The sequence below is a fragment of the Onychostoma macrolepis genome, chromosome 07, assembly GCF_012432095.1.
Source record: "Onychostoma macrolepis isolate SWU-2019 chromosome 07, ASM1243209v1, whole genome shotgun sequence".
In the NCBI taxonomy this organism is placed as follows: Eukaryota; Metazoa; Chordata; class Actinopteri; order Cypriniformes; family Cyprinidae; genus Onychostoma; species Onychostoma macrolepis.
Window position 1 is genome coordinate 31,883,615 of NC_081161.1, and position 25,903 is coordinate 31,909,517.

Genomic DNA, 25,903 nt, shown 5'->3' on the forward strand with positions numbered 1-25,903 from the left:
ATGTTGTGGCCTTGCCCATCTGTTTACAATGGACTCACTATCTGTGCACCATGAAACATGCTCTGACTGTAAAGCACAACATCTGGCTTCACTGTATTTCATTTCCTATTCAAAGCCTTTGTTGTTTATCCACCATGAAAATTATCCAAATCTAATCTGAGTTTCACATTTTTTGTTTATGCTTGATAAAATATAAATGGCTGGTTTAGTTGCTCTAGCATATTTACTAATAAACGATTCTGATATTTCACAGAGTGCACCACCTCTTTGAACAGTGTGGTGTCAGAGGCCTTCATCCGCTTTTTCCTGGAGACCGTTGGCCACTATTCGCTGTTTCTTACCCAGGGCGAAAGAGGGGAGCGCATCTTCCAGCGCGAAGCCTTCCGCAAGTCGGTGGCTTCTAAGAGCATCCGGCGATTCCTGGGGGTCTTCATGGAGTCACAGATGTTTGCTGGATTCATCCAGGATAGGGAGATGAGGAAGTGTAGGGCCAAAGGTAAACCATGCTTGGTCAATTAAAGAAAATGGCTTCCCAAAAAACATGGTGTCCTATTAGCTTCAGGCTCATATAAGTGTAATTTGAAAGCCACCCCCAGCATAATGATACACTACTTGTGTGGGTCTTTCTGAGATGGGGTGGAGGCAACTTTTATGTTGAAAGTCATATCTTTACTGCCACCTTCTGGTGACCAAAAACAATGCTTTTGACAGAAGCTTAAAGTTTTTATTTATATATATATATATATATATATATATATATATAATGGGCAATATTAATATTAATCTATGAGCTATTGTTATTAAGTGATTTAATATATTTTCATTCTTTTTTATTTGTTTATTTAATTTATTATTTTCTTAAACAGGTCTGTTTGAGCAGAGGGTGGAACAGTATCTGGAGGAGTTACCAGACACAGAGCAGAGTGGAGTCAACAAATTTCTGAAGGGTTTAGGTGAGTATAGTGCAGCAGTTATGCGACACATGCGCTACCTGTCAAAGTTTTGGAATTATTAAAAATTTGTATTGCTTTTGAAGTCTCTTATGCTCACCAATGCTGGATTTATTTGATTAAAAATATTGTCAAAACAGTAATATTGTGAATTATAGTTGCAATTTAAAAGTACTGGTTTCTATTTTTATATATTTTATTGTGTCATTTATTCCTGTATTGGTAAAGCTGAATTTTCAGCATCCATTTCAGTGATTTCAGCATCACTCAAGCCTTCAGAAATCATTCAATATGCTGATTTGGTGCTTAAGAAACAGTTCTTGTTATTATTAATATTGAAAACAGTTGTGCTTAATATTTTTGTGGCAAACTTTGATATACAACCATTCAAAAGTCTGGGGTAAATAAGATTTAATTTAATTAAAAAAAGTAATACTTTTATTCAGCAAGGGCACACAAAATCAATCAAAAAGTGACAGTAAAGACATTTATAATTTTACAAAATATTTTTATTTCAAATAAATGTTCTTTTTGAACTTTTTATTCCATCTTTCTATTTCTGCTTTCATGTGACACTTAAGACTGAAGTAATGGTCACTGAAAATTCAATTTTGGCATCACTGGAATAATTTACATTTTAAAGTATATTAAAATATTAAAAACAGTTCTTTTAGAATTTGATAATATTGCACAATATGGCTGTCTTTACTGTGTTTTCGGTCAAATAAATGCAGCCTTGGTGAGTGTAAGGGACTTATTACAGAAACATTGAAAAATCTTAAATGTTCCAAACCTTTGTCCGGTAAACGACGTTTGTTTATAATAATTTTAAAAAAGGCATATCAGACACTGCATACTAACTTGATGCATCAAAATTTCATCTTTTTTTTTCAGGAAATAAAATGAAGTTCCTTCATAAAAAGAACTAGAAACACTTTATCGTGAAACCAAAAACTGTGGACATTTTCTACAAATGCTACATCTGAAGACCTAACATGGCTAAGTCACGTATGTTAAGATGTGCTTGTTGTGTTGACTCTGGCGTTCATATTTTTGTACATATTTATGAAAGCTGTGCTGTTAATCTCACATGTAGCTCTGTTGTTACCTTTCCTGGTACTTTGTATATGAAACTAGAGAAATAATAGGATGGTACTGAGAGTATGAATGGTTATATTGCAGTATAACCTCCACCCTTAGAGATAACTGTGTTGAGCTGGATGAGATGTATGAATGGAAACTTGACAGGTGGATGTACAGTGGCTCTGTAGTATTTAACGCTAGAATTTCTCTATGAACTGTATTTTGTACATTTATTAACACATGAAGAGTATAATTACCTTATTTACAATGTTTAATAAAAAACAATCAATAAAGTTTTTCTGTTACTTTCTCATTGTGCATTAATGAACTGCTTTGTCCCAAAACGTTTAGCACCATAGAAGCAGACCCTAGCTTGCTGTGACTATCCTTTTAGTCTGGCCTTTCAGTGTTTAAAATAGCAGTAATGAATAATACACTGGGAATGTTTTGAAGCTTGACACATTTTGCTATATTAAAGAAACAAATATACAACTCCTGAATTGGTCATATGTGTATTTCAATCCATAGCCAGTGTCTGGAGAACAAGTTTGAAGTTTTTTTCTTCACAAACATCCAATACATTTCTAAAAAACTACATTTCTATATCAAGTATTTTGCATTAATAAATATTTTAATGCAATCTACATTTTCACAGTCCACTCCCCATTGGCAGGTATTGCAGTTTATTTTAAACGCTTTCTCAGCAAGAACAGTCTCAAACAATTCTGTCAAAGCCACTGAGAGCAAGTGCAGAACTGACATCTTTCTCCATAAGTGCCACAACAAAGGTGTCTCGTAGCACTACCATGAAAAATATGACAGTTCAGTAAAGCCAGCAGTCAAATGGAAACCCAGAGTGATTTCTTTTTGACAGAACCTGTTAGAAGCTGTGAAGGAAATTGTAGGTATTACAAAAGCTGCTGAAGTAAATACCATAGAGTGCATATAATAATTGCATACCAAATACTAAATAATACAAATAGGCCTACTAATAAATAATATTTTTTAACACTGCTATACATATTTTTGTATAAAAAAAGCCTGATAAAACACTTTTGGCTTTTCCAATTTCATGGGATTTGGGCTTTTGAGATTTTAAACACATAAAAACTGATATAAACATCTTTATATAACCCTAACAATAATATACTCTCTGTATAAACTGATATAATTTTTAACTAACCATAACAATAATGTGATTCATGATTCTAGACAAGCAACTGAACGCTTTCTATACTGTCTATTGTTGAAAGCAAATCAATTTACCGTGCGGTAAAATGGGAAATCTTGCCTCCATAATCGTTATTCCCGCACCTGTAGTACAAGAAAACTGAGACAAAGGCGACATCTGCTGGATCGGATGCAAGCGACATTTAAAGGTAGAGAACTTTAGTGCGCAACGCAGGGTGCGTATCACGAAGAAATACAGGAGGTGAAGGACAGGATTGATAATGCGCTCGGTTTCGTTGTAACTTTGATTACGTGGCGCTATTTAGACATCTTCCACACATGGCAGATCTCCTGGAGATCGCACAATGAAACTTGTGCATCTGCACTATAGATGCATGCACAATTTTGCCTTTTGACAGTTGCAGTGCTTAAACGATAGAGGGAATAAAATCAAACGCGTGTAAGAAATATAGTCTCCAGGGGTGGAAAGACTTTAAAGGATATGGTGATAGGAAGCTATTTAGTCACTGAAGCATTGCTGAAATCGCTATAAGCTTCCAGCCGCCGAAGAGGAGGAGGAGGAGGAGGAGGAGGACGGTTTTTGGATTTGTGCCTCTTCAAGAGAAGCAAGGTGCGGTTCAAACTCTCATTATGTGTGCATGCGTTCATCACTATTTCATCTGACATCGTCAGTGTGTGGTTATACTCAGTAACGATCTATATTGGGCTAAATACGACTGTTGCCACGTATGTGAGCAGTTTGTGCAGGATTTAGTGGAGTCCCATCCCATCTGCGTGAGGTGTGCGAGAAGATTCCTCCAAAAACGCAGAGGTCTATAGTGCGCATTTGGACATATTGCAACTTACACATGTGCATAAGCGTTCGTATGTTTCCTCAGTGTTCGTTTTTATTAAGTCGTATTTCTAATAGCCTGGACAATTCTGTGAATTACTGCTTTGTTGTATTTTTAAAGTAAATAATACGAGGTAAAGTGAACAATTTGAGGAATTTTAAAGAAACGACCTTTTATCATGTCTGCAGAATCCCTTAAGAATTTATTTCACTCAATAGTTATTTGCCATTCATTTACTGTAATTTACAGCTTAAAATTGAAGGTAAAGATCTATTAGTGCAGTCAGATTGATTTCAGGCTTTCTGATTGATTTTCCTATTTGTGGAAATTATACTGCGTCTAGCTTTCTGTGCAAGTATGAATTTTACCACTTACCTCTGTTAAATTTTTAAATGCAACCTAAATGTAAAAAGGTCGTTTATTGGGGGCTGTAATAGCTATTCAGGTTCGTCTTGCAACGCGAACTGTAATTTGGGTTAGGGTTAGGGTTAATATTTGGGTTAGGGTCAGAATAGTTTTGTGCTGGTATATTTCTAGGTTTATAAAGTGATCCACAATGACTTGTGGATCGAAGCAGTAGTGTCCAAGTAGCTTCACCTTAACCCATAATTTATCGTACTGGAATACGCGTGCGCAGCGTAGTGTTGTTATGGTTACCTCCTTCTGGCGAACGCAACTTTTGTCTTTTAGCGTCAATGTGACATCATACGCACTGTGACTTACATTCTAAACTCGTGTGTGAAATCCATTTTAAAACTAAATACTTATTATAGGCCTATCTCTACTTGTGTTAAAAAATATACTTGTATGAAAATTTACATTTACTAGACCACCCATCTCCAAAAGTTTTTACTTCCTTTGTTGCTAAAGAATTACTTTATTTGTAGTCTATGTATGAATATATATATATATATATATATATATAGCCTATTTATTTTACTCATGTGCACTGAGTTGATGTAGAAAGAGACAGACTGCTCTGTTTATTCTGCAGTGGTTTATCATGGGTAATTTCTCTTAATCTGGGCACACTTGTCTCTGCTTGTCTCCACAGCATAATGAGGGCGAGATATCACTGGATTCATATTTAAAAAAAAAAAAAACTCAAAATGTTTTATATCTCATTATTTTTTATGTAAATGTTCACGTTAGGTTTTCAGTGTTTCCTTTGCCTTTTGACCTGTTAGAATGATACCGACTCCTTTTGAAATCTTTCTTCCCAATGCATGATCACTCTTTTATTACACCAGCAGCTGGAGTTCCAAGTGCTTGAAACCATCCATACAACAGCTCTCCTTATGAAGAAACCTCTCAAGTGTGTGCTTGAAGTTTTTTTTTTCTTTCTTCTTTTTCAATTTTCACACTAAATCATGTGACTGACAACTGTTTGGTTATTTGTAGCTTGTTTAATGGGACATCACATCATTGCAGTATGCTACAATTAAATGTTCTGTCTCACTAGACAAATGGCTGCATATTTACACATGAAAAGGAAATAATCATCTCAGGGGCCCGATGGTAATTTAAACATTAGATTAAGTTTGTATCACTTACGTAAAGGACATGACCAATTAGCATTTTGCTATACTTCATTCTTTCAGATTACCAAGAAAAGGCCTTTTCTCTGTGCTTGTTAGGACTTCAATCTCCAAACTGATAATTGGCTATAATAAACATTCACTTGTAATGAGTGAAGACATAATGAATTGAATAATCTGTACTGAGCCATTACCATCTGCTATGGGCAAATCTGCCATTCCCCTGTCATGATCTCATAACCAATGATGTTAATGGATGTTACTAAGGTGTTCTTCCAGGGGAGGAACCTCCTCTCAAGTTTCTATTAATGTACTTCCTCTAGAGATGACTGTGCTTGCTCAGGCAGAAAGATACTCGTGCTGAATCCACTTACTGGAGAAAAGGAGTCATCTCTTGTAGTAAGACCAAAGAGAGAGAGAGGGTGAGTGCGTGAGCTTTTTGTTTTAAAAGCCAAATGGAGTGGCATGGAAGGCAAGGAGGGAGACACAGGCATGCCTGTCTGCCCAAAGAACAAGAGAAAGACTGGCTGGGTAGACTAATTGTGTTTTAAAGTGGGTCTGTGGGTACACAATGGGGAATCGGATGGTTTTAAGCTCCCATGAGCAGCTCTAGAGGAAGAGAGAGTTGTCAGATTTGTAGGTCAGGCTGCAGGGGTTGTTGTCAGGCAGACTCACGGTGGTAGAGGTGCTTTCTTAGAGGGGATCCGCACGACACCGATGTCAGTTCGGGTTACGTACGGTTTCATTAGTTTCCTCCAATCCCGTTTGCCTGCCCACCTGCCTTATGCATCGGTTGTTGAATATCTCTACCTGCGAAAGATTTTGAGGAAGTCATGCCTCCAAATTCTTTCGAGAACAGCAAGTGTGAGAGGATCATAATTGATTTCACGCTTTGCAGGGCATTGTGCGAGCACATCTCAATTCCCATCTGCTCCTGGAGAAGGCTGACCCGGTTTCAGCGTGTTACGTGGGAGCGGGCCCGGTCCGGAGGGACCTGTCCCTTACTAGTGCTGATCTAAGGAAGCAAGGAAGGAGGGCACCAACGTGTTCCCTCATCCCCGATCCATCTCACACCCTTCGCCTGCGCTCCTCCTCGCGATTCTCTTAAATATTGTAGGTCATCTGGCACCTCTCCCCTTCCATTTTTGGCAACAAGGGCTGCCGGGGATATTTTGTCCCAGAAAAAAAAATAATTATCAGCCCTCCCTAATTCCCAATTATTATGAACAGGCTTATTTAAGAAGAAAGATCATGGTGGCTGTCAGAGGGAAGGATTCGGGATCCAAGCAGCTGAAGGAAGCCAATGAGGAGAGCTACGCGCCGGCCACGGCTGAGGGCACACGAGGAGGAGCGCTCAGGAGTCTACTCCGCTGGGGTTAAAGTGTGCAGTGTGCACTACTTCCTGCCGCAGGTAGAGCTGTCACAGTGTGGTGTGGAGCTCTAGCTGTGTCAGAGGCTTGCCGTGTCCTTGCCTCACTGCTGCGAGAGCTGCTCTGCTGGATATCGCAATCGTTCTCACGCGCACACGCAGAGGAATCCATATCCTGCCATCGGCATGGAGAAGGTAAGACGTTTCTGCACTCAGTTTTTAGGAAGATTTTGCAAGCTCAAATCTGTGAGATTTTAATTGTCTTTGATTTGACACCGAGGTAATCAGCGAACTGCAGCTTCTTGCGACACACAGATGACGCATGATGTGTTATTGTTTCGCCAGTTATGCATGCTTTTTGGGAATAATAATGCGAAATGCAAATGTGAATATTTTTGGCATCCTTTGAACAGGCGGCTTTGTTTTCTAATGAGTCATTAAAGCACAGCAAGTGCAGGGTTCAGAATGAATACTTTATATTGTTTTTCATGACAACAGTGCATGGTTTACGAATATTAAGTCCCAGTGGACAGCTTGAGTAGTTCAAAGTGATAATTCATCCAAAAATTCAAACCTGTATATCTGTAGAGCACAAAAGAAGATATCCGTGAACTGACAACATTAAAAACTTTGCAGCGTTTTCAGATTTCAAAACGTTTTCTTTTGATATTTTGATCAGCTACTTGAGATATTCAAAGATGCTGCTTCAGTTTATGCCTGCTAGATTAGTTGTTGTAGAGGTAAGACGCCTACTCATTGTGGCTGACAGATGTGTCAGCAAATCCTGCTCTATTGAAATCAAATTCATTTTAAATGTATCTGCAGTGCTGCTCTGAGTGCTCAGAGCCCAGGATGGCACAGAGCTTGTGCACCTTCTGCAACAAGTGGCTGTGTTTCCAGTGCACAGACTTGCATCAGCATGAGAGAAGCTCCACTCAACCCTTTGACCTGCAGCACCAGCCGCGAGACCCTCCATCATCGTCTGAAATAGGCAAGAGCGTTTTCTTTTACCAATCTGTAATTACTTTCCTCTTTTAGCTCAGGTTGGCTGTTTGCTTGCACATTTCTGCTCTTGGCCACCGGACATTATCAGCTCCGCACCATACTTTTCTAACCCCTCTTCTTTAACTCGATGAATAATGCATTTTATAATAAGTGTGAATAATTATCCTGTGATGTATTGTAGTGTTGTATTTTTTATGTGACCCACTTTCTAAAACTGATTCTCTCTCAGCAAACGCAGCACAAATTTGGCCAGCCTGTCCAACGCTAGCTTTCTTTTATCGATGCTCCTGAGCTTTCTCTCAAGATGCTCTGAAATCCACTTAATGTATGATAACGGCATCACGAGTCCTCACAGAAAATGAGAGATGGAGTGATAAAAGAACGAAAGAAAAAGAAAGAGTGGTAGAGTGTGAGAGAAACAGAAGTGCGGGTGAGAAGCAGGATGTGGTCGGTCACCAGTGTGCACTGAGGCAGTGGGAGCTCTTCAGTGTTGGAGCCTGTGGTCTTATACTTTAACACATCTCTCCCTGTGCAATGTGTCAGCGTGCCTCTGTCTACCCTACACTGTCACACTCACAGCATCAGCCGGCCGGCGCTTCTGATGGACAGACTGTATATCCAGTGTGACAGGTGCTGTCGGTTGAGGTCCTTCATTTCTCATGGAGTTCTGCATTCTGCCTGACTAACTCTCTCTGTTCACAGAATTATGTATGCCAAGGGACTGTTCAAGTAATAATGGTTTATTTAGATTATTTGCTACAATTGAATGGAAATGAGAATGTTTGATTTATTTGTTTATGCCGTTTGCTTTAGCCCTGCAAGTTAATGCAGATGTCATTATTTAAAGAAATGCATTTCTGGAAAAAAGTTTTCTTTTGGGTTTTATTTGTATATCTAAAACAGAAACAAACAGGTTTAGATTTCAAATAAAATAAAATAAATATTAAATAAACTTTTTAAATTTAAATTTATTATTATTATTATTTATTAATTTTAATAAAAATAAAATATGAATGTATTGTCATTTAACTTTAATTTTATTGGGAAAAAAAGTTTATCTTTAAATAATAAAAAGTAAATTAAAATTAAATTGTTAAAACTTGTCTGTAGGTTTTCTGATATTTGGGTTTTTTCATTCATTCATACGTGAAAGCAGTATCTATTACTTTATTTGGCTCTTCAAAAGCAAAAACTAATAAAAAAAATATAAAATAGAATAAAATAATAAGGTAGTTAAAACTTGTCTGTGTATGTAGTTTACATAATCATTTAAACTTAACATTCTGATGTGATATTTTTAGTGCTGTCAAGCGATTAATCGCGATTTTAAGTTTTTGTTTACATAATATATGTGTGTGTACTGTGTACATTTATTATTTACATATATAAATACAAACACATGCACGCATACATTTAAGAAAAATGTGTTATTTGTATATTAAATATATTTTATAAATTATATAAATATAAATATACATGTAAATATGTTCAAAATATACACTTTATGAGTGTGTATTTATATATACATAATAAATAAACACAGTACACACATATATTATGTAAACAAAAACTTTTATTTTGGATATGATTAATCGTGATTGTTTGACAGCACTAGATATTTCAAAAATAAATTTCAAATAAAATAAAAAATCAAATAGTTAAAAACCTGTCTGTTTATGTAGTTTGCATGATCATGTAAGCTTAGCATTTTGATGTGATATTTTTTAAGTGTTCAGTGCTAGGTGTATGTGAAATGTGGGCCATTCTGAAGGCACACGTGAAAGCAGTATCTGTTACTTTATTTGGCTCTTCAAAAGCACATGTAGACTTACATTCCTAATATTGGCAGGGCTTTTAATGAGACATTAACTGATTGATCAAAGCTCTGCTGTGTTCCATTTTTGTCTGTTTTTCTTTTGCTGGAAAAATGATGCATTTATACGTCCAGAAATATTTATAAGGATTTTGATGTGCTTTGTTTCTCCACTAAAAATAAATGAAGCTAGCATAGCGAGTGACTCACAGAGGCCAAGTGAGGTCTTTCGCGCTATATTGGTCAAAAAGATTCGAACATACTTAAAACCTCATTAAACCTGCAGAACTCTTGAGAGATTCCACATGCGCTTATTAACACATTTGTTTTCCTGCATTTTTCCATTGTAACATTTCTTTTAAATATTTGATTCTTGATTACAGATAATGTGTTCTTAATGGGAATCAGCTAATTAGGCCTCATTTCCTCTCTTCTGTTGTGTTGTGTGTCTCAGGAGCCGCTTGCTGCGGGCATGCAGTTGTCATGTGTCCTCTCCATAAACAGGAGCCTCTGGAACTCCTGTGTGAAACGTGCGACCTCATGGCCTGCAGCATCTGTCACCTGTCCACCCACAAAGACCATCGGTATGCGTAGAGGACACACACCCACTGCCACGCATGGCCACGTTCACAATGCTCTTGTACACATGCAAACACTCTCTCTCATACGCTTTCCTTAACACATGCAGACAGAACAGGTGGCCACTTTCTCACGTATCAACAAATATGCTATCGAGCGTGTTGTGTGTAAACGTTAAGAGTCAAAGGTGTTTCACTGGCTGTTGGTTTCTTATCTTTAGACTGGTGCATGTTGGGAAGGCTCTGCAAGACCAGCGTTGGCTCCTGCAGAACCTCATGGCCCGAGTGGAGGAGAAGAGATCTGCTGTGGAGAACACTGCTAAACAGATCCAGGGCAGGTGAGGCGATATCCCACCTATCCCAGCTCCACGATGCTGCTAATGTTAGCATTAAAGCTAGTTAAACAAAGCGTGTCCATTACCCATCTGAAATGTGAACAGCTGGGATTCTTAAGACAACAAGCACAGTTTATGTAAAGCATAATGACGTTGACAAGATCCATTACTTCCTTTGAATGATTTCGGGCAGATGTTCAAGCATCCAGATGTACCGGTCATATCGGTTTGTTTATCCTCCCTCGACCATCTCCCCGTTCGTTTTTCTTTCTGTTTGTCCAGGCTCCATGGTATAAAGATCACGCAGAGGAAGGCAGAGAACCAGATAAAAATGGCTAAGATGATTATGATGAACGAGCTTAACAAACGGGCCAACCTATTAATAGAACAACTGGAGGTAATTACTTTTTCCCTCGTTTCCCTCTCTGTCTTTCTGTGCCGTTCCAAACGTATTCATCTCCAAACATCCATGGATGTAGTGGAGATGGAGCATGCGGAACAGAACGTCTTCTGAGCGAATCATGCAAAATAGGCAGATTTTGCCAAGTAGCGACAAGCAGATGGGGATCTTAGGAAAATCAGTGTGGAGATCCACGTTTCTGTCGTTTTTGTCTTCCGGTTGCAGAGTATCTCCAGTGATTTCAAGCAACGTCTGGAGGACCAGCTGCAGGGGGCCATAGAGCTGTGCAGCCAGCTGGAGCACGTGCAGAACTTCATTACCTGGGCTACAGCCCACCACAGACGCAATCCACTGCTATTCAGCAAAGAGCTGGTAGGATTTTCTCATGTCCAAGTGGGCTTCAGATATTAAGATTCCCGGCAGCTGCCTGCTAAGTTTCTGGCAGGTCTCAAAAAGATGTCAGTACTATTAGTTTAAAGCAGCCTCACCTCTTTTTTGCGGCTGCATTTAGAACTAGCCTTAATCATTTTCTCGCAAACTTAAAAATAGAGAGACAGTGCAGAAAGAGTTTCAGTTTCACTGCCAGAATTGCATGCAATATTTATAACTCGGTGTCTCTGTAATCATGAGGTTTGATCTATAATTCATTTGTCAGATTGCTCTTCAGATGCAGCAATTACTGGAGCCATTGATGCTCTCAGAGGCTTGGACCCCATTGAAAATCAAGTTTAACTGGGATGCCAGCTTCTGGACCAAGCAGATGTCCACTTTAGGTAAAGTGAGCTACTGGACAATGCCATTAGATGGCTATTTTTATAACTTTTATATATGCTGTGTTCTTCATACAAGGATAATGTCAAACTAGATTTGCGCATTCCAGGAAGGAAATTCCAGTGTTTTCAAGCCCTCAAAAACTGGTTTTAAACAGGGTTCCCACGGGTCCTTGAAATCCTTGAAAGTTTGTGAATCTGATTAAAAATTTTCAAGGCCCTGGAAAGTTTTTGAAAATAAACAAACATAGATACAGGTCCTTGAAAATTCCATATTATTCCCTCCGGTCCGCTAATGTGTTATTTCACCAACACTTTGTGGCCTATGCATACTAGCTTGCTTGATTTACATTGCACATTTATGCGTTACGTCAAGTGTTTCCTATGTGAGGTACTTTGTGTTGTTTGTTGCCATGACGTTCACACGCACACGAAACTACTAAGATGGTACCTCAACGTTTCACAGACACAGCGTGAAAATAGGCTGAAGCCACTGAAACGTGATGCCTGGAAAATGCAAGTTTCAAGATTCAAAGAATGGCTTGCCAGAGATCCAAAGGATGTAATGTTGAATTGCTTTGCTTGTTAAAATAATGAAAAGCCATGAGGCAAGAAAAACTTAAGCATATTCATATATCTTAAAACTTCTGGTTACATGAGCCTAAGCTCTTTTCAATAAAATACATGCAATACATGCAATGTTTTGACGATTCTTTCAAAACAAAAATAATCTATCTTTTTTATATTCTTTGAATTTAGTCATGTCATAATAATTAATGAATTTCAATAACATTACAGTTCATTTTAATATATAATATATATATATATATATATATATATTAGTGGTGAGCATAGATTAATTTTTTAATCTAGATTAATCTCACTGTAATCTTGGAATTAATCTAGATTAAAATGGCTCATTTGAATTCTGCCAAGTAGATCAGAATAAATTCACTACTAGTAGTAAACAACTAGCAGTCATCAAGAATTTAATATTGATAATAACATTGAAGACATTGTATGATTATTCCTTAAAGATAAGATTTTAATAGTTTTAGTAGTAGTATTACTATTACTACTTACACAGTAGTGTCTTCAAGTGAAACCGAACTTTTATTTTGACGGGTTGCCGTGAGGATAGTTTTTCTCAAATGAAACGCTCGATTGCTCATGAAGTGACTCTCAGAGCAGTTCTGGAGATGTTGTTCATGTATTTATGTCCTCATTTAGTGAGACGACAGACGTTAATATCGCCGCAAGCGTCACGCCGGCTTCTGTATGAGTAAACAAACCCGCGCCTCTGCGCCATACATTAACACAGAGACACACAGAAGTCATATTTAAATAGACGTTTTGCGGCTTAATATTTACAAATAGGAGTGGGAGTGTGCTCACTTGTGTGTGCGCTTACGTTTGTGTGTGTGTGTGTGTGTGTGTGTGTGTGCGCTTACGTTTGTGTATGTGTGTGTGTGTGCGAACCGGGGCGGAACTCCGCTGTGCGCGCGATACAGAGAGCGCGACCATGTAACGTAGAGACAGAAATGACTTGCCGATTTCCATTGGGAAGCTTCTTAAAAATAAATTTTCCCTGAAGCAAACCCGGCGGCTTCATAGCTGCATCCATGTTAGCACGCATACACACAGGTTCAAAGACTCGTTCTCGCCCCCTACAGTGCAATTCGGCTAGGTATACATCCGCGCTAAAATATCAGGGTGAAAGTCATCATAGCTTGCGTAGTATAGACCCAGCTCCCAACCCAACTTTGAGAATAGATTAACGGCGATATTTTTTTTATCGCCCGATATGAGTCTCACGTTAACGCAGCACGTTAACGCCGATAACGGCCCACCACTAATATATATATATATATATATATATATATATATATATATATATATATATATATAAAATGTGTATCATATTTTTGTTAACAGTATGTTTCAGTTAAAACCATTACAATAATAAAAATAATTATAAATAAATATTTTTTTTTGTTATCAACTTTTTTATTTATTTTCACACACAACATAATAACATGACATTCATTCTAAACAAACAAAACAAAACAAAACAACAGACATATAATCAATACTTTAAAAGTCCAGTCAAAAAGGAGAGAGAGAGAGGGAGGGGAAAAAACAAAACAAAAAACAAGTCATTCCTTTATATAATGGAGTATGTTAAAGAAAAAACCCTGCCAAGCATCAATAGTAGAAGGCTTGGCCCCATTAATTTGCGCTGTTGTACATTCACAAGTCACTATTTTCAGGAGGCTATGGATCCAATATGTTTTTCCACACATGTGCGGTGTAAACCAGTTCTGTATTATTGTCTTCTTCGCAGCTGTAAAACCAGCAAACAACATTCTCTTTTGTATTAAGCTTATACAGACACCAGAATCATCATTAAGAAGATACAAACTTGGGTTAGCAAAGCAATCAATTTGTAGTAATAAATAATAATTATAAATACATCAAAATCTGTCTTTGGATCATGAAAAAAGGAAATATATATATATATATATATATATATACACACACAGATATAATTAATAATCATAAATAATTAGCATCATAATGAGTATTTTTCATCTCGTCTTTATTATCACTGAGGACATAAAAATACCTTTTTTGAACGCTTTTGCCACTAGTACAAGATTAGTGTTACAAGATAACACTAGTGGAGAAAAAATCAAATGAAATGTTTGAGGAATATCTGTTGCCACGCACCACTGTAATGAATCCTCCTTGCTTTAGGTCAACTGGTTGTTGAAGGTGGAAGTCGTTCATACCCAGAGGTTGTGGGTCATCCCAGTATCCTGCGACCCCAGCCTGTCCCATGCATAGCAATGCCTCCTCTGTGCCATGCGGTGCGGGAACCTGGCTGCGCCTGCCAGACCTTCTGCCAGCCCCAGCTCTGCTGCCTTCACTGCAGACCTACTCAATCCGTCCCTTTGGATAAATTCCCTTCTCAGTGTCCTCAGGCCGCCAGGCGGAGCTCCCCGCCGTCTCTTCACAGCTGCTGGGAGGCTGATGCATCTGTCCCAGTGCATCCACCTGGAGCTCAGCCTCTACAGCAGTCCACCTCTCACCCTGGATCTGACCCCGTCCAGCATGGAACCAGCTCCGCTTCACCTCGACAGCCTGTCGGAGCCAACAACCACCCGTTGCCCGAGCCGCTCCCTGCTAATTCCAACCAGGCTGCCATGGACGGAAGAAACTCTGCATCAGGCCAGCCTCCCTGTGAAAGAGGGCAAACATCTGCACCCGAAGCAGCTACAGGGCAAGAAGCATCACCAGACAGAGAGCTGCCGCAGGTCCGCAAACAGGTTCAAGTGCAGTCGACCACAGAAACCAGCAACCAGCCCATGATTGAATTGCAGCCTATCGTTGCTCGCATCGGTGATGACAGGGTGAGTTTCATTAATGTGTCGTTGTTTATCTGTCCTTTGCAAAGCAATACCTTTGCTCTCATTGTGCTCGATACTGACCACAATCCTCAGGCCTGGCGCTCTTTAGTGCTTGCAAAGGTTGCATGTCAACCACGCTGTTAACTGGTCCACACCACAAGTCCTAGCAGATGAAAAGACCATCGAGCAGCACTGAAAATGTGCTGAAGCATTGGAGAGGGCTCAAGTGTGGGGTCCTTACAGTATACCGACTTTCATTTTGGTCATTTGTTTTTCAGTGTCAAGATTTTAGGTCAAAACATACATGAACGAATGAATGAATGGAAAGCAAACATCTAAGAGGGACTCGAGATGACTTAAAATGATTTAAATTAAGAAAACAACAACAACAACAATTAAAATAAGCTAAAACAATTAATCACAATAGATATTTCTTATTCTAATTGACCGCCTCAAAAATTGTTTTTCTAAAACTAAAACTTTTTTTCTTTAAAAACAGGTTCCCACTAGAAAAACCCTGGTATATGAGGTAGCCTAATAATAATACTAGACCTGGAAAAGTCATGTACATTAATGGGTATGTTTAAACATTTTATGAATATTATAAACATTTTCATACTTAGGCCAAGCTAAAATATTTTATCTGGTAGTAATTATAAGCAAAAAATATAGTAAAATTTTTTTTATACTGCATTAGGTCATAAAAATGACAGGAAATTAATCAGTAATGAAAATAATTTAGTGTTATATATTATATTATTATAATTTTAACTGTTGTATTTAAACTTGCATATTGTATATTAAATAATAATAATAGTATTCATAATATGTGTGTGTGATTATTATAAAGTACTATATAACAGATAAATAATTATTAAAGAAAAAAGCTTTAGATTAAGTACACGTCACACCTCTGACATGTTTTCATACTTCTGTCACTGTCACATTTCATGTCAACCACCCATTTATTGTAGTTTCTTTTTCGTCGTTTTTATTTTGTGCTGTTTCAGTTCAAACATTTGCTCACTTTGCTCATGTTTGTGCTTGTGCTTTAAGTGGATGACAGCGTGAGAACAGTAAACTCGACATCGAAACGAGCTCCACCGCTCTCAATATTAATTTAGAAAGAGGAAATTGAATCATTCCAGGCAGCATCATCTCTATTTATGCGGCTGTAATGTGTTTTCATCTTGACAGCTACTGACAGCACCTCTGCAAGCAGATGGTGAGACATAAGTGAGGACAACTGTGGTGTGAGCTCAGAAACAATTAAGACCACAAAATAACACATGCACACACGCCCACACACACACACACACACGTTTGTTTTTGTGAAAAGAGGGGACATCCCATAGGCGTAATGGTTTTTATACTGTACAAACTGTATGTGCTATTGCCCTACACCAACCCTACACCTAAACCTACCCCTTACAGGAAACTGATTTTCAATACACTCCATTCTGTGTGATTTATAAGCGTTTTGAAAAGTGGGGACATGGGGTAATGTCCTGAAAAGTCACCTTCTCCTTGTAAAACCTATGTCATACCCTTGTCATTATACAAATTTATGTCCTCATTTGTCACAAAAACGCACACAAACACACACACACACACACACACACACACACACACTCTGCTTAGCAACCACTCCTCAAGCAGTATTGGACGAGAACCAAATCAGGCGATAGAAGTTATTATTAGTTCTCTTGATGTCAGTATTTTGATAAATCTTCCTAGGACAAACACCAATCAAAATCAGTTTCCCTGTAAGATTTGGCACTCCAGAGGCAAATTAGTCTAATATTTATTTTTTTATGTATCATCTTCAGCCCATAACTGTGACATGATTAAAGGGAGGGAAAAAAGCACTTGGGTGCAACCACATATTTACTTAACCTGGCATTAATGAGAAGCTATGGGAATTGAAGGAGCCGGGTGTTGCATTTTTCTTCATCTCGCTGTAGAGCCCACACGATTACCTCTAAAGTCTCTGAGACCTCCTACCTTCCCTCTGCACCCACACATGCTTACAAGACATACTCTCCACAGCTTGATTCATTCCACCCTCTCCTCCTGGGCTTCTATCAGGTGAGTGTTTTTAATCCTGAGGTAATTATGAGAGAGAGAAAAAACAAGATAGATGGAGGAGGGGCTACGTCGAGCGTACGGGCTGCTGCCTCCAACTCTGACATTTGTCGTGTTAGTGAAGGATGCAGTCGCTTGGGCTTTTCTACAACTTCTCGCATTAGTGAAACGATGACAAGAGAAGAAGAGGGCCATGGAGGAGAGAAAGTCTAATCTCTGATGTGTTAATGCTGCTTATTCAAAGAAGCCTTCCATGCCCCAGATGTGGGATTTACATATGATAATTGGTGCTGTAACTAAGTCATATATTATCAGGAGAATTATTTTGTAGCGTTCGGAGTTGCGGCACGTTTCTCTCTGTGTTTGAAAGATGTGATTGTTCTGGTTTTTGCTCCAAACTAGTGAAGCTACTGTGCATTGTCACACTCAAGGTTGTTGTTCCTCACCTTCATGTCCTCTGTTGTCACTGTTGCTATGGTTGTAGTGTGCCGCATATGCTGTCGAGATCCTTTTTAGCCTAGTGCTGCGCTAATGAGACTTTGGCTCTCTTCTGTAGAGATCCTCGGCGCTGGAGATGTTCACACGGGCTCAAGGCCGAGGAGGTGACGGCCAGAGCCGTTCCGGTTTGAAGAGGGCGACCAGGTCTCAGAGCACCTCAAAAGGACCCAGAGGACCTCGCAAAAGGCTCTGTAAAGACAGGCCGACCAGGGCTGCTCATAGCCTGGCAACAGTGGCTGGGGACCAGGGATGCACAGCGCAGCAGGTAAACTTTCTATATACGTGGCGAGACAAACATACATTTTTCACGGCGATTTTTGGTTCCCCAAAGAACCTCTCAGTGAACAGTTCTTTAAAAAATCTAAATAACCTTTTACCACTATAAAGAACCTTTTGTGGAATGGAAAGGTTCCATGGATGTTAACATTCTTCATGGAACCATCAATGACAAAATTAGAACTTTTTGTTTTAAGAATGTATATATGGAGACTTGTATTAGTGCAGTGGTTTGTAACCAGGGGTTTATAATAAGGAAAATCAAGCTTTAAAATAAGCTAAAACAACAAGAACAAAAAACAATATTACTAATTTAATTCACTCCCAAATAATTTATTTACATTTGAATTATACGTATTTTAATTGCATATTTGATCTGTGTACACTTCCAATTTCCACAAATTAAATAAATAAATAAATATTTTATTTATATTGTTGTGGACAGTGTGAGGCCTTGGGAGTCAAAAAGGTTGAGAGCCAGAGATCAGCATTGTTTGAAAAAAAAAAAAAGATTTTTCAAAGTTGTTATTAGAATGTTTTACAAGAAAATATTATTTCAGTTTTTCTACTTCAAAATTTCACATTTAATTCAATGAGTTTCTATTTCTTTGTAATTAATTGTGAAATGTACTATCAAGAGTGAAATTTTATTCAGTGTGTGAAATAGCATAGTCGTAATGTTAAGCGCGGACCCCACAAACTTTTTTGAAAATATATTTCTAATAAGATAAGAATAGTACATTGGTTTGAATAATTCACTATATTAATATTAATTGGCATTGATGAAATGCTCTTGTCCTGAATTGCTTTTCATCACGATTCCTTTTAAAGTTCATTTCAAACACGTCTCTCTGTCATACAGTGCAAAACACCTTTGTTCCAGTGCACACAGCTCTGTTACTTGCCTTTAAGGGATAAACCAGATGATGTACATCAAATAAGATAACTGTTGTCTTGGAAACAGTTTCTTTAACCTCTTTCTTTTTGAGAACAAATTAGATGCAGCAGCCCACATAACTGATTGTATTCAGTTTAACAAGTTTACTGTTGCCTCACATTCATATTCGCTGATTTAGTCTGCATGCTGATGTTGTGACATCACTGCATCCATTACCTGTCATCAAAGTGGCAGTGTTTCATAACTTTGATTTTACTGTTTGCTTCTTGTATCTCAGCAGGTCTGTGCACGACTCGATGCTTCTGAGATGATCTCAGGACATATAAACAGTCACACTGCATCCTCTCTGACCACCTACAAGTCTGAACCAGGTTAAGACGCCAATTATGATTTATAAATAAGCTTCTTTCATTTTCAACTTGCAATAGAAATACATGAGGACATTTCGTAGTGGATTAATCAGTCTAAATGGCATTTTCCTGGTTTCAGATAACGTATATGCATATACCTATGAAAACAGAAGGCTGAAAACCAGAAAGAAGAAAAGATTGTCTCGAGAAGATCCAGACACCAGGTAGAATTGAAAAATTAAAAAAAGAAAAAGCTCCAGGTTTAATGTGCTTATTTATAGGGCTGCACAATTTGGGCAAAAATTTTGAGATTATGGGCCTCATTTATAAAGTGTGTGCACGCACAGATTTAATCTTAAAATGTGTGTACACTTAAATCCAAGCCAGCGCTCATATTTGTTAAAACTGTCTTTGACGTGGAAAAGTGGAAAAGTACACACTTTTTCTTGTTGGGAGTACTGCAGGTTTTTGAAAATGTAAGCTGTTCTTGCAGCTCGCTGTTCTAAATTATGATGATTGGTGATCTTTTATATGTTAATGACATTAATTAGGAGTCGTTTACAAGGCAGAGAGTTGAAACCATTCAGTTGCGTGCAAGTTCAAGATCATTTGCGATTCATAGACTTCACATCTGAAAGAGACGCGTACGCTCGTTTTCTGTTCGTACGTTCATTCTATGAATCACACGTATGCATATTCGAGAGATGATCGTAAGATCAAATTTAGGATGGTTTCTGCGCAACATTTTATAAATGAGGCCCTATATATCAATATGACTATAAAATAATAATATTATTTGATATTTTATTATGGTTATTATTATTTTATTATTATATAAGTAAAAAACTAAACAATATAAGAAATATCACTATTGCAATATTTCCTGTAGGATCACTTTTTTATTATTTGAGAAAAATATTTGATTATTTATTTTATTATTTGAGAAAAATATAATAATAATAATAATAAATGGTACAATATTGTAAAAACTGTAAAAATGTCAATACTAATAGTCATGGCTTAATAGCTTCATTTTCAAACTTAATATCTTAATATCTTTTTAAAATGTTAAAGCATTTGAGCATTTATTTAGGCAGAAAACCGCAAAGAGCTTGTCCTTTGTTGACAGCAGTCGCTTTATACGTGGTTCTCATTAAAGGGATATTTCACCTTAAGTTTGTATCCCTGTAAGTATGGGAAGATGTAAGCATCCCAAACTCATGTGCAGCAGCATTTACTGCAGACCGAGCAGCTCTGAGACATTCCTGTCTAAAAGAACACAATGCTGCACTAAGTCATGCATGATTTAGGTTTTATTTATATGAATTGCTGGTCCTACAAGAAACATTGCAAATTTGTCTTGAAGGTTGAAAGGTAGAAATGTTTTTTTTCTACAGTGATAAAGAAGCCCCAGATGGTTCGAAGGTTCCAGTTGTGTGTCTTGAGCGACTCAAGATCCTAGTGTCACGACATCCACCACAGAACCATCAGAGCACAGACCTTACTTCTCAAACAGAGCTTGGATTCAAACCTGAAGAAACTGTCTTCAGGGTGCTAGAGAGAAAGGTCACTTCTCAGGTATCACTTTAATGTTGATGAAATGCTTTTCTAGGTTTTATATCATCTGACAGTTCATAATAATAATTTTAATGTCCTTCAAGGGAGCTTTGGATAAGGAGTCAGTTCAGACAGAGGACAGCTTGTCGCCCACAGAGCAGCTATCACCAGAACATCTGCATAGCAGTGAATCATCTGGCTCCCTTGAGGTTTCTCAGCCTCCTGTGCAAGAATTTTGCAACATAAACCAAGAGTCCGGGGTACTGGCCATCTCCAATGATTCAGACCCTATCTTACAACCTGACACCGAAGAAATAAACTCCCCATCTGAGCTCAGATCAGTGACAGGTTCTGATTTCCAAACCGAGTCCACAAGAGAAGCTAAAGCAGGCTCAGATGCAGATGTGGAATCAGAGCTCCTGCGGGAATCAGATCCGAGCGCTGAATCTGAACCGCAGGTCGAATCTGAATCGGATGTGATTTCGGAGCAGCCTCCTGAATCGGTGCTCTCGGCTTCTGAACAGGAATTTGAATCAGACCCAGATTCCACGGCCGAAGTGACTCTGAATCTTGAACCAGAGTCTGAATGGGAAGCGGAGCAGCCGGTTCTCCCTCCTGCTGCCAGCTCGGAGACTGTATCAGAACCTGCTGTTGAACATCAACCTGCAGAGGAAAGCCCTGAGATAGAGAATGAGGACTTCTGTGCGGTCTGTCTCATCGGAGGAGACCTTCTCTGCTGTGATCGTTGCCCCAAAGTCTTTCACCTGTCATGCCATGTCCCTCCTCTCCATAGTTTCCCCACGTAAGCCGTTCTCCCTCCTACTTTACATATCCACCTGTGTCTTTACTCACCCCTGAAGCTAACCTTTATCATCTCGGGCTTCCACAGAGGTGACTGGATTTGCACCCTGTGCAGGGATGTGGAGCAGCCAGAGGTGGAATATGACTGTGAGAATGACCAGATGTCCACGGGTTCGCTGCCATATGGGCTGTCGGCGTGTGACCAGAGGGTAAGTGAAGGGGATGCAGAGTCTCATCTGGCCTAGCTCTGACTAATCCTGTGACCTCAGAGATCTGGGAGTCTAAATCCAAAAAAAGTTCCTCCCTCAAGAGATTTACAGTCTGTCTAACAAAAGTGAAATATCTCTGTTGATGGATGACTTGTCTGTTTGATCACAGAAATGTGAGAAGTTGACGCTGCTGATCTTCAGCAACATTCTCAGCGCTCCGTTCCATGAGCCTGTCAGCCCTCTGGTGATTTTAAAATGAATATCTTATGATTTCATATTTGTAGATGATACTTTTATCTATCTTTCAATCTGTTCATTTTCTATTTGTATCTATTTATAGGCCCGTCATTATTATCAGATCATCAAGAAACCCATGGATTTGTCTGTCATTCGGAACAGGCTCAGCAGAACCAGCAACACACACTATCGTTCTCCGCAAGAGTTTGTGGCTGATGTCCTGCTCATGTTCAAAAACTGTGCCAAGTTCAACTACGTGAGTGAAATGCATTATTTTGTTAATCTACCTCCTCCTAGCCATTAGTGGTGAATATTTAATTTCATAACTGATTCACATTCAGACGGTGCACTAATATAATGATTATGCATTACTTTTTTAATACCCTGTTTAATTTAGCTGAAATTAAATTTTTAATAGATTAGGCTAAAAAAAACAACTACACTCATTTGTGTTCATTCTGTGTATTTGCATTGTATAATAAATGAAGTCCTGAAAGTAAGTTTGGGAGGAGCTTGTTCATCTAATCATGTCAATCAAATTACAAGAATGTATAAGTGGCTACTTACAGTATCTCACTCTGTCATCCTCCAAATCCATCTTTATTTTTTGCTCAATGCATTATCAAAAGTATGTGGCCATGCAGCTACACAACTGGAAACAGGTGCATAAAATCAAGCCATGATGGAGGGTCGTGCTCAAGCCCCCCAGTCCATTTACTCACATCACTCTTAAGGATTATGTGGACATGTTTACTTGTGGCAAAAAGATAAAGATACATTTGCTTGAGAAGCATCAAAAAATGTTTTGCTAATATACACTACCAGTCAAAAGGTTTTGAATAATTAAGATTTTTGATGTTTTTCAAAGGCTTTTATGTTCATCAAAGCTGAATTTATTTTAATATATTTTTATAGTAAAGCTGATTTTCAGCAGCCATTATTCCAGTCTTCATTGTCATACAATCCTTCAGAAAGTATTCTAATATTCTTATCTGGTGTTCAATTATTTAACAGTTATTATTGGTGCTCAATCATTTATAATGGCTCTTATCATTGTGCTGTTCTTGTGGAAACTGATACATTTTTTCAGGATTCTTTGATGAATAGAACCTTCAAAAGAACAACATTCATTTGAAATAGAAATCTTTTGTAACATTATGAATGTCTTTACTGTCATAAATTCTTGCTGAATATAAGTATCGATTTCTTTCTTGTTCTTTCTTTCTTTGTTAAACCTTACCCCAAATTTTTAATGGTACTGTATCATGTTTTCCAGTTAAGCAAAAATATTAAATATTAAGCAGCAAATACTGATTTCATCCTATATATTATAATATAATAGGAATAATAAGAAGTAACATTTCTTGAGCACCAAATCAGCATATTAGAATGATCTTTGAAGGATCATGTGACACTGAAGACTGATGAAAATAATAAAATGGTTTTTAATAATATTTATTAAAATAGAAAATTGATTTTAAATTGGGTTTATATTTCACAACATTATTGTTTTAATTGCATTTTGTATCAAATAAATGCAGCCTTGATGAGCATAAGAGACTTTTTTTTTCTCACGTTAGACAGTGTACAGTGTAATAACTTGAACAATTTACAGTCTGTGCAAAATATGAATAGTGCAAATACATGTTTGTAAAGTACTGTGACCAATGTTATAGTAAAGGTCCTTGCACACCGAGTCTGAAATTTTCACATGCGTCTTTCCGTTTTTTCGTATTCCTCATCCTTTCCTATCAAAATGCATGCTACGCATGCGAAAGCGCAGAAAATCAAACCTGATGCAAATTTCTTTTTATGACGGACGAAAGTTTCGGAGGCAGTGTGTAAACATGATTGATACAACGTGAAGTCGTATTTATTTTTTAATGTGCGAAAATTTCGGACGAAAATTTTGGACTCAGTGTGCAATGACCTTAAGAGAGCAGGTGCAAGTTAGATTGGTGGTGTGGAGTTTAGAAGGGTCACAGCCTCAGGGAAGAAGCTCTTCCTGAGCCTTTTAACCGTTCTTCACCATTCTTCACTAAATTTAATTAAATTTATGCTTACAAAACTAAAGTAAATTTAAGATACTCTCTACATTTAATATCTTACGTGTGTGGAAAACAAGACAAAAATAATTATTAAGATTTCTTTGTAGATTTTGATGCAATTATTTATTAGCATCAATATGGTAGGGCATTATTGGCATGTAGGAGGATCATTTACTTTAGTTGGATATACTATTAAATATGTATAGGAATATAATCAGACATATGGTTGTCTGTAGATGTTAAGAGGTCAGATCCTGTAGATGCTGACTGCGCTGCTTTCTCTCTCCAGCCGGACTCAGAGGTGGCTCAGGCAGGCCACAGTCTACAGTCCTTTTTTACATCCAAACTGAGTGAGGTTTTCCCAGATCTGACCTGCCCTGTCCAGGAGGAGGAGGACTCAGACAATGAGGATTACGAGGAGCTGGAGAGAGCTATGGTGACTGGCTTTCCCTGGCCCGAGAGAAAAGAGCAGAGCCACAGGAAGAGGAAGAGAAGGCACTCCCTCAACTGGAGGAGAAATCACTATTAGTTGTGCCTCTATATATATATATATATGTACAGAGACTTTTGTCCCACTCGCTCTGAGTTTTCCATCCTGGGCGACTTGCTGTTTTTTAAAAATTCATGTTGAAATACAGTATATGCTTTTTCTGAGGACTAATCTCACACATTATAACCAATTGATGTGTTATGCTGTTATCTGTAGCTGTGGGTAGGTGTTGATATAAGCCTATATCTCCAGACTTCTCCTGAGGTCTTGCACTAGTATTTATTCCAATGCTTACACTTACATTAAATTGTACAATCAATTTGATAGCTGACTGGTTGCTGGCAACTGCTACTTAGTAAATATAGATAAGCAACATTAATTGGTAATATTATATAATATATTTACTCTAAATTTCATTCTTCTTTTTATCCAAATATCCCTTAAAATGAGGTACGTTTTCCAGCTGTTTTACTGTGATGATTTTATTGACCTGTAGAGGGAGCACTTCATATAGCCTGTGGCAACACATTAGTTCATATTGGACTATTTCAGTGGCAGGAGGATGTGCGTAATGTGACTGAAACCCATGAACCCTTTTTAGAATGGAAGAAGGATAATATTAGGCAGTTGCTACACAACTGTGATGTTTTAAATTAATCTTTTAAATGCTTATTGACTAACCAGACAAAAAAAAAAAAAATCTTTTCACAGGCGGATGGAACACTTTATAGTCCAGCATGTTCCTCCAGCATGTGGTTCACAAACAGGTTTGATATTTGTATGTCTACTGAATTTTGTAATACTGGTCTTAATTGCTGAAATTGCTGTGCAGATCATGTTATGTCCTCTTCTAATGCTATTTACTATCTTTAGCTGGATTGTATTTAGTCTTAAAATATATATACTGTATGGTGTAAATATGCGATTCAGACTTTGATGTTTCCTTCTGCTACACAAACAACATTGCTTTTCCCTGATGGTTTTAAAATCAGACTTGAAATGAACCTTATTTACATATACAGTCATTTATGGATGAAACGTTGCCGATTGAACCTTCAAGACATTGCAAACTATATATGAGTGCTTTTTTTCCTGAAAGCCTTTCTAGTATTATCACCAAATTGCCAGCCAGAAGTAAACTCATTTTATCACAAATTAATCATGCAAGTAATTGCTTTT

The 25,903-nt window shown here is 37.9% G+C and overlaps 2 protein-coding genes across 5 annotated transcripts in view; both read left to right on the top strand.

Moving 5' to 3' along the window:
* The window catches only part of dennd2b (DENN domain containing 2B), a 50,593-nt gene extending 48,255 nt beyond the window's left edge, over nucleotides 1-2,338 (top strand). For both annotated transcript variants that reach the window (XM_058781112.1, XM_058781111.1), the window contains exons 18-20: nucleotides 254-496; nucleotides 867-953; nucleotides 1,845-2,338. In XM_058781112.1, the coding sequence (XP_058637095.1) occupies nucleotides 254-496; nucleotides 867-953; nucleotides 1,845-1,879 (365 nt within the window). In that variant the 3' untranslated portion in view covers nucleotides 1,880-2,338. The remainder of the gene's footprint in view (nucleotides 1-253; nucleotides 497-866; nucleotides 954-1,844) is intronic.
* Nucleotides 2,339-3,432: 1,094 nt separating this feature from the next.
* trim66 (tripartite motif containing 66) lies at nucleotides 3,433-25,646 on the top strand. Of its 3 annotated transcripts, none has more exons than XM_058783425.1 (18): nucleotides 3,433-3,834; nucleotides 6,826-7,159; nucleotides 7,790-7,955; nucleotides 10,237-10,366; nucleotides 10,582-10,698; nucleotides 10,978-11,092; nucleotides 11,321-11,467; nucleotides 11,751-11,868; nucleotides 14,623-15,278; nucleotides 17,917-18,123; nucleotides 19,310-19,403; nucleotides 19,522-19,606; nucleotides 20,780-20,960; nucleotides 21,044-21,741; nucleotides 21,829-21,949; nucleotides 22,119-22,193; nucleotides 22,290-22,442; nucleotides 24,524-25,646. In XM_058783425.1, the coding sequence occupies exons 2-18, from the start codon at nucleotides 7,151-7,153 to the stop codon at nucleotides 24,761-24,763; spliced, it is 3,312 nt and encodes a 1,103-aa protein (XP_058639408.1). In that variant the 5' UTR covers nucleotides 3,433-3,834; nucleotides 6,826-7,150; the 3' UTR covers nucleotides 24,764-25,646. The 3 variants fall into 3 exon arrangements, with proteins under 3 accessions (XP_058639408.1, XP_058639410.1, XP_058639409.1); XM_058783427.1 differs by having other exon boundaries at nucleotides 19,313-19,403; XM_058783426.1 differs by lacking the exon at nucleotides 3,433-3,834 and adding an exon at nucleotides 5,051-6,708.
* Nucleotides 25,647-25,903: the final 257 nt, after the last annotated feature.